Source organism: Aegilops tauschii, chromosome 1 (assembly GCF_002575655.3).
Source record: "Aegilops tauschii subsp. strangulata cultivar AL8/78 chromosome 1, Aet v6.0, whole genome shotgun sequence".
Taxonomy (NCBI): Eukaryota; Viridiplantae; Streptophyta; class Magnoliopsida; order Poales; family Poaceae; genus Aegilops; species Aegilops tauschii.
In genome coordinates this window covers 429,495,453-429,505,026 of record NC_053035.3, presented here as the reverse complement: position 1 = coordinate 429,505,026, position 9,574 = coordinate 429,495,453, and the positions used below count along the sequence as shown (strand labels likewise).

The 9,574-nt window shown below is 51.9% G+C and overlaps 1 protein-coding gene across 1 annotated transcript; it reads left to right on the top strand.

The window, feature by feature from the left end:
• Positions 1 to 2,065: 2,065 nt before the first annotated feature.
• On the top strand, positions 2,066 to 6,456 carry LOC109743545 (uncharacterized). Its single transcript, XM_020302649.4, has 3 exons — positions 2,066 to 2,391; positions 2,481 to 2,901; positions 6,017 to 6,456. The coding sequence occupies exons 2-3, from the start codon at positions 2,658 to 2,660 to the stop codon at positions 6,079 to 6,081; spliced, it is 309 nt and encodes a 102-aa protein (XP_020158238.1). The 5' UTR covers positions 2,066 to 2,391; positions 2,481 to 2,657; the 3' UTR covers positions 6,082 to 6,456.
• Positions 6,457 to 9,574: the final 3,118 nt, after the last annotated feature.

Sequence of the window (9,574 nt, the reverse complement as noted above, 5' to 3'; positions counted from 1 at the left end):
CTGAGTTCAGGTTGCTCCTCCACTGATCGAGCAACGGTCTGCAGCTGCGTCGCCTCATCGGGCGGCAGCGCCGCCGCCCCATGGTTCTTCGCGCGACTGCACCGCCTCGCACGCCGCTACAGCGTCGCCCCTTCTGGTCGTAGCTCCACGGCATGTGGTCCACGCCGCTGGCCCGAGGCCGTCCCCATGGTTGCACCGACCCATGCGCTGCTGCTGCGCCGCCTTTGTGGGTTGTAGCGCCGCAACACGCGGTCCCCGCCGCTGCCCTGAGTTCTTACCAGTCGTCGCCCCTTAGGGTCGTAGAGCTGTGGCCCGCGGTGCACTCCGCCGTCTCCAAACATTGAGCTCTACATGTTATGCACCGTACCGCCTCCCTAGGCACGGGAACGCCGTCGTCTGCACCCAATCTTCGTCACACTGTTAGGTTCCCCGCATACTTTGAGCACTGCGGCCGTGCTCCTAACCTAGCCATTGTCGTTGTCTCCTAAGGCCGCCGTCACCTCTGCTACCACCGTAGCCGCCACCGTCCATCTCTTCATCTTCGTCCAGCACCAGCACATTGCCAGCGTTACTGTCATCTTCCTTGACCACTTCATCCACTCCGACAACCGTGTGGTTGACATCTTCACATTCTACCCCGCGTCGACTGGCGCCGCGACCATCTTCGAGTCCTTCTCTGTTGGGCCCTCCCACATGGCATACAGCTCGTGCAGGTCCCCATCACACATGCCCGTTGCTGGCAACACCAACGATGCCTTCGTCCATGATGTGTCTCCAGGCCTGGCAAGCCTAGTGCGATGCTTCGTCAGCATCGACTTCGTCCGTCTACGCATGCCCGATGCTGGCAACACCGACGCGTGCCTTCATCCATGACGTGTCCTCAGGCTTGGCAAACCCGTCACGATGCCTCGCCGACACCGTCTTCATCTGGGCACACCACTACCTCGACACTACTGTGTCCATAACTAACTCGACGCCTCCCTGCACCCACGGCTCCCTGGTGACTACCTCGAAACCGGCCACCCCAACTCAACATCGACCACAGCGTCCCTCGCATGACTACCTCGGCCACGACTAAACCATCCTATGCTCTCGGCTACATCGACATCGACACAAAGGGTTGCCGCCATGCTTGAGCAACCTCGTCGGTTTCCACTCCAGCCACAATTTTCGCGATGCATCGACTATTCGACTATGTGGGAGGTTGTCTGCCGACTTACGTTCGGATTCTTCTCCAGTCTCACCGTTTGCGCCGCTAACGTTGTGATTGCGGGGGATGTTGAGTATCGTGATTATTTAGAAAATATATGATAGACTAGGATTTGTTCTAACTTGTCTTGTACTCCTATATATATGCCCACAAGGCTCAAGCAATACATGACCAATTCCGCCAATCTCCCTATCTATCCTTCTACAACCCCTACACCCTTATGAACAGTAAATTAACAAAAAACTGAAACTATGGGGGATCAAAGATGATCAAACTTTTGACGTTCTCGTGAAATTTCAGCCACAAATAACATTCGAGGAGCCCTACAAAAGAATTCACTGCTCAAAAGTGCATATATACTTTGAACACTGATTTCGTTTTTTAGGTGAGGTCTACTCGAATGTTACTTGTGGCTGAAACTTTATAAGAATTTGATCCCCAAAGTTTCTGATTTTTTAATTTACTATTTATAGAGGGTGTAGGAGCACCCCGATTGTTGAAAGTCCTGTCTCCAGATGGAAATGGCAGCAGCGCCGGTGGCGGGCTGGAGGTGGTGGTGTTCCCGTTGTTGGCGTTCGGGCACATGATCCCGTTTTTGGAGCTCCTCTCGAGCTCTTTTATGGTACCCTATACTGCAGAAGGGAATCAGAGAGTGGATTTTTAACATCCGGGGGCCTAGGCACCCCCTTATCTCACTGTTGGTCCAGAATCCAGCACATGGGGATATGTGTCGTACAATGTAGCGAGCAAACCATTAGCAGACCTACTGTTTTGCTAAACGCATGCGGTCGGTTGTACAATACACATGGGGCTGGGCCTAGTCTGTCGCTATGGCGGCTATAGGTTTGATTCCAGTAGTAATGGACATGACCTGTCGGTCCATGTCGAATAAAAACAAGAAAAGGGCTGAAAAGGACGCGTCGCCTTGAAGCTCTGCGTCGTCAACATCTCTGTTCCCCACCCTCCTTCCGCCTCGCCATGAATCAATCCGATCCACGCACCACAGCCTAGGTCCCAATGGAGTTCGTCCATCATGGTGGGGATGATACGGTAGGACGCTTCGCCGAGCTAATCCAGCGCCATGACCCGCAGACGGAAGGCATAACAGAGCTACAGTCTCCCTATGGTATTGATATACTGGCAACAATCGCCGCCTTTCCAGATTTGGAGCCGATCTCCAGGTTAGTGGTGGCGTACTCCATTGACAGTATCGTTGATTTAACTGATTTAATCGAATATATTGAACAAAAACGACCCTCTTCTCGTCCAGATCCGAAGTTGTGGATGCTAGCAATTCAGATCCATTTTGGGGCGACGCGCAAGCAGGCGATATACCCAACTGCGGACATGGCGAGACGAATCCTTCGTCAGGGCAGTAGCGAAGCGAGCGCGTCGTCCCGCTCCTTCCCTCTCCTCTGCGCGGCTGCCGCCTCGCGACGCCACCTCGATGAGGAGCAGCAGCAGCAGCGCCGGCTCGGCGCCAAGGAGGAGGCCGATGAGCGACCTCATCGGCGCCAGCGACGACCTCTCCCGCTTCTCCGTCGCCACCACCACGGCCTCGTCCGAGTGGTCCGCCGGTGGCCGCGGGGCAGCCGCCTTCCTCGACGCCTTCCGCTCCTGCTTCGCCCCCGCGGACGCGCGCTCGCCAGAGACCTCCCTCTCCGACGTCGACCTCGACGCCTCCCACCAACGTACGTCGTTCGCGCACGCCTTCCCTGAACCTTTTCTTCAGTGGGCCCTGTGTGTGCTCTCCTGATCCAAGATGCCGTTTTTTCTTCTTGTAATTTTGTCGCGTGATAGTATATTGTTCTTCAACCATGCTTGGTCAGCGCGTACTTCAGCTTTGTACTCAATTGAATTGCTTGTGTACATGATAGGAAAGAGTCCCCCTCGTACAGTCGCATGTGTACGGCAATAAGAATACAAGATGCATTCTCCTCTTGAGCCTTAGTTTAAGGGAAACATTTGGTGCGCCGGCGGAACGCTCTGGCCGATCACTTCTTCACGCTGGCGCTAGCCACCAGGAAGTAAACACGTATACCTTATCCCCTTCCCAACGCCCAGCCACCAGGAAGTAAACACGTATACCTTATCCCCTTCCCAACGCCCGCATCCACTTCTTCTTCCTCGCGGCCGTGACCTCGCTTTCCGCCTCGCCTCCTCCGCCATAGCACCAGGCAGCTCCGAGCACTCCTCCCTTCACACCCCACAGCTGCACCTCCTCCACGGGGAGTGCTGCTCCCATGCGCCATGGCCTGCGAGCTCAAGGTCAGGGCGGCCATGGCTTACGAGCTCGGGGCGGACTGCGACTGGGGCTCCAACAAGCTGCTATGGACTGTATCGGGGCTCCGCGACGGAGGTACTGGGACCGTGCAGGGGGAACCATGCCGAGCCGTGCCGACGAGCCTCCATGGATGACCACGATGAAGGTTGCGTCGCCAACGAGCGGACAACGATGCTGGAGCCATCATTTTGTTTTGCTTCAACTGGCGAAATCCATAGCTGGAACCACAGCTGTTTTTTACTGCAACCGATAAGCGAGTTGGAAACACAGCTGGTTTTTGCTACAACTATATCATTTTTTTGCTACATCCGGCGTCTCTATTTGCTACAATCTTTTGGCGGTGTAGTTTGGCCGATGACGACAAACAACTGCAACTGGGAGATCAGAAAAGTTGCAACCCACACCGCGAAAAGGTACGACCGGCAACAAAAAAAGCTACAACTATCGGACTGACGTGTTGCAACCAACGACGGCAAACTTGTGGCCGGCGACAGCAGACAGCTGCAACCTACGACCAGGAACTGCAACCGGCGTCCAGTTTTGCTACAACCTGCATTTTGCCGTGCTACCATTGGCCTCGAGTTTTGCTACAACCGGAATCAACAGTTGGAAAAAAAAGCTTCAACCGGCGGTGTTTTTTGCTGCCACCCGTTGATGAATTTTGCTACAACCTTTAATCAGGGGGTCCGGCTGGGGCGCTGGACTGCGAGCGGCGGGGCGCGCGACTGCAAGCTGCCGGTGCACATCGGAGCTACAACCGTCAACCCAAAATGCTACGACCGGTGGCATTTTTTGCTGGAACCAGAGAAAGAATAGGCTTCGACGGACGTGCGTCATAGCTGCAACCATACTGAAAAATGCTACGTCTGGCAACCAAAAAAGCTACATCCGATTATGAAAAAAGCTTCAACTGGATACGGGGTAGCTGGAGGTCGGCCACCGCGCAGCCGAAAAAAGCTGCAACCGGCGTCGAGAATAGCTACAACCCGCTTCTAAAAAAGCTTCAAACTGAAAACAGCTAGATAACAATGGCGACCGGCGACGACGGTGCTGCGTGGCGGTGCTGCGATGGGCGCATGGCGAGCTACGACAGCAGGGCGGTGGCGACGCTGGAACCCTCATCCGGTGGTGCTGCAATCAGGGGGTGTGACACACGTCGAGATGCAAGGCGGAGCTGCATCCGGCGAGCTGCGGCGGCCTCGGCGATCTGCGGCATCGACCGGCCCCCGTGAGCTGCGACGTCGAGCAGGCCCGGCGAGGTGCGACGGGGTGGTCGAGCTGGCCCGGCGAGCTGCGACGGGGCGACCAAGGACGCGCACGAGGAGGCTGACCTGCAGATTTCTTTTTTTCCCTCGCGCAAGGAAGAAGAAGGTAAGGGGGAATCGTTTCTTCAGCGGGATCCAACGGCCCAGACGGTCGGATCCAACGGCTGCTGTGCGACCGGCCCAACAGTTGGGCCGGTGCACCTTAGTTTAATGAGACGTCCGTCATTCCATCGGTACTTTCCTAATTACCACTACCCCTCTAATCCATATTAATTGTGGCTGATTTAGTACGTATTATTTCCCATCTGTTCCATTCGATTTGTCGTGATTTGATCATGACTGGAAACCATATTGGTCGAAATGTTGTCATCCTTCGCTAATTCTTTCTCAGTTTCACAAAGTAAGAAAACCCCCATCATATAAAGTACCATTTGCTAATTCCTTCCCTGTTTCAAGAACAAGGCTTGATATTACTCATAATAGCCTCCTGAGTGAAACTCAAATTCGTTATGTGATATTATCCTGGATTGATGTGGCCCACACTATTACATACCTTCACACCTACTCTGGTAATATCCTAGACCTAGAGTTATTCATCTACGAGTATTATATACCTCCTCGTTTGCATTTTGGTTTTGAATTTGTAAGGTTATTTGGACCAAAAAGTCCACATTTTGTTTTTTTTCTTGCATATGGAAGTTTCGGCAAATAATTATCGGGTGGTTAATATTTGGTTCTGGTCAGAAAAGATCCCCTGAGAAGACTTTGATGTTTGAAGCAAGATCACTTAGAATTTAATTTAGCACTTGTTTTTGTAGTTCACATATGATGCTGCAGAGTCCTTCAGGGAAGAAACAGAGTACTATTGTATCTATTGGCTGCTTCCGCTTAGCTTCAGATGGAACATATAAGCTGAAACCCGTGTTGAATATTTCTGAATTGCCATCACAATAACCAACGCCTAGGATATTTCATAGTACTAATAGGAAATAAGGGTCTATTTGAAATGCAATTCAACTCTCTAAACCAAATTTGGAATAGTGCTATAGTTGGTGATAGGAGAGCCATCATAACTGGAACTATAATGTGGACCACACTATGTCAAATATCTCGATTCTAATAGGAAGTATGATTCGTTGCACTATTAGAACCTGATCTGCAGATGCCCAAAAACATGTATGACCTTTGAAGAATCACTAAATCACTATCACTAAATCACTAGCAATTAGATGCTGACCATATATTTCACCCATACAGATCAGCCAGTCATCCACAGGGACATACATGGTGGGTTGCGAGCATACGTCAGCACTGTTGGTTGAAGGTAGATGATGTTGTGGTGATTTGTTTCCAGAAAGATGAGGAGTCTCCGTCAATGAAGGTATGGTTTACCATCATAGCCTAGTCTTGGCTATATGGTAAGGATTTGAAAGCAAATGGTTGGAAATGCCTCTCTAAAACTGCTGAACTGTATCCGAAAGGTCTTTGGTATGGCATACCAATTATCTAAATCTGGGCACCGTGCCGTCGTCTTCAGTCGCATAACTTTAAATCTTTGTCGTGTGTGGCAAACCAGTTATCTAAATTTGGGCACTGAGCCATAGTGTTTGAATCCTTGAACCTTCCATAATTTTGTAATGTGTTCTATGTTGCAAACATCTACGTAGTTTCTAATCCGAGACTGATGACATGGAAAATGAATGCTCCTGCTTGTGATGTTTCTGTGTATATGTCCATAATAAAATAGTCATACATGTCCTACAAAAATACAGGTGGTGCATATAAATTACACCGATCCAAATTCGAGACATATAAGCAACAAGAACATGGACCTGGTACATATAAATTACAATGATCCAAAATCGAGACATATAAGCAACAAGAACATGGACCTGGTACAGCTAGTCTGACCACACACACTTGTACCTGATACACATAACCTCTGCACATGTACCTGATGGCTACATATGGTGCTATTTTCATTGTGTTCACGTTACATTCATTCATGTGATTTCAAAAAACAAATGTACTTCGATTTCTCCAGCTCGCAAATGCCTGCACCATTATAACATCACACACCATCCGGTGGCAGGCTCGGTGACTTGTCATCTCAGCACGGCGTAGTTTGAATGAATGAAATGGAATCGATGAGATGCCATTTTGGCCTTTTTTAGACAATAAGAAATCACATCGCTAGAAGCTCACGGGTTTCACTGTTCCGGTTGGGTGCGTCCGGCGAGCATTGTTTGCCCAAATACAAATGGTCAAGATTCTCGCCCCGTATAGTCAATTCAGCTGTCTAGTGCGCAGCTTAAACAAACACAGGCTACCATAGCCGGCTAGTTGTTCTATCAAATCAATACTTGTAGGGTGACAGCCTACAAGTCATCCTCTACCTAAAGCTATGAGACAGTTGTGGTTACATGTGTGGCGCCTAACTCTGAGGCGCTGCAGTGCGGGCCTTGGGGCTGTCACGCTGGACAGATGTGCAACGCCTGCGTGCTAGGTGCTGCACCATAGGGTGTGGCGTCTCCGTGTCAGGCGCCATTCAAAACGGTCAGCTGAGTGAATTTTTTTAGAAGCAGTTCATTTTTAAAATGATTTTATCCTCAAGTCAATATTGTCAAATTTGCCAACGATAGACTACCTGGTACTACTAGGCCCATGGTACAGGCAGGTGGACTCCGCTTGTTGTCGTGCATGAGGAGTTGCGCCAGGCACATTTTTTAAGTTGGACCTTGAAGTACAGAAAATGATTTGTTTTTTCTGTTATGGACCATGACTGTCATGATGTGCTCGGTACCCATCGACGAATATGTGCCACGCGCAAAACCTCCAGCACGATGAAAAAAGCAACCCACCCGCCTGCATGTACCCAATTCCAGCAGTACTAGGTACAATCCTTCTACAACACGCCTGGTAGACGTCTGCTATTCGAAACGTACGGCGATACTTGTACTGTGCGTTCAGTGTTCCCCACTCATCTACTATCCTCCTACGAGTGCCCTGTTGCAAAATTAATTATTTTTGTTTGAGTAAGATTCCATGCATTGTGATAGACCACGCATGGCAAAATTGACAAATTTGACCTATGAACGAAATCAAATAACAAAATGAACTGCCCGTGAAACTATTTCACGCGGCTGATCTTTTTGTGTGACGCCCGACATGAAGGCGTCAGACTACGCTGTGCAACGCCTCACAGATAGGCGCTACAGGCCTGGCCAGCGTCGCACCCGTGTGATACGAAAATTACTAAGTCAGTGTGCAGCGCCTGAGAGCTAGGCGCCACACCATACAGTGTAGCGCCTAGTTTCTAGGCGTTGCACTAGTGATTGCTTCATTTTGTAGTGCAACCACTAGTGCAGTGCCTGAGAGCTAGGCGCCACACTATACAGTGCAGCGCCTAACTCTTAGGCTCTGCACAATGACTTAGCAATTTTTAGGCAGTCTGGGGTGCAACGCTGGCCAGGCGTGTAGCGCCTATCTGTGAGGCGTTGCACAATGTAGTGTGGCGCCTTCGTGTCGGGCGTCACACAAAAAGGTCATCCGCGTGAAATAGTTTCACAGATAGTTTATTCTGTGATTTGATTTCGTCCACAGGTCAAATTCAAATTTGCCACCACGCATCTCCCAGGCAAGTATTGCTGCCCCCATATGGTAAAGTTGTATTGTCACATCTATCAATGGTAGCTACATAGCCTATAAACCATAGCGTATTGCGATGCTTTTCGGATGGTGATGCACGTATAGCTGTGCATGCATGATACGAGGTACTCCAACAGTAGTCAGGTCGCAAGGATTTGAGAAAATTGGGAGGCCGTTTTGATGAGGACGTGTGACTGTGTCGTTCTTAAGATTTCGACCATTTCACGTTTCCATACAGAACATACTCTTGTCATAAGATACTAATCACATATCTAATAGTCGCTGCACACTATAAGAGCAACTCCAATGGGGTGATTCATTTTGTCTGTTTGGATCATCCAGACATAAAAGTTGGCCCAACGAGGCGACCCAAACGGACGCGGGTGTCCGCCTGTTGTCCGTGTATCGTCCTCCCCGACCCAAACTTGACCCAAATGTGGGAACAAATGGGTACGAAGCGGACGCTCCCCTCCACCGCTATCGCCCGCTCGTGTCCGCCCCTGGACCCATGTACCAGCGACTGCACATGAGCTGGCATCTACCGCCACAACCGCTGCAGCGAGGAGCGAGCCCACCGGCGAGGCCACCGGCGCAGGCAGCCACCTACCGCGGTGGAGCAGCTGGCGCTGGCGCTGGAGCTCATGGGGGGGGGGGTGCTGGAGCCCGCGGCGGAGCGAGCCCCCGACTTTAGTGCCGGCAAGATCCTGCGGCGGCGCGAGGGCGGAGTAGTGGCGGCGCGACGGGGCGGAGGGCGCGATGGGGTCCCCGCCGACGAGGAGCGGAGGGGCGACGCAAGAGGTGCCCTCCGCCGATCTAGAGGAAGAAGCGCTCGGCGGGTGACCTCCAGAGCCCCGGCCTGCACGGCGGCGCCCTTGATCCGGAAGGGGCGCGACGGGGGTCGGAGGGCGCGAGGGGTGCCCGCTGGCGGGGAGGAGCGGCGGGGCGTCGCGGCTGGAAGCAGTGGGGCAGAGGGGCGGCACGAGGAGGAACAGAGGGGCGGCACGAGGAGGTGCCCGCCGGCGAGAAGGAGGGGAGGGCGACGCGACTGGGAGCAGAGGTGCCTACGGGCGAGGAAGAGTAGAGGAGCGATGCGAGGAGGTTCCCGCCGGCACCGGCGCCAGCACCGCCGAGGAAGAGGAGATGGGGCGGCTGCAGAGGAGTTCCTTG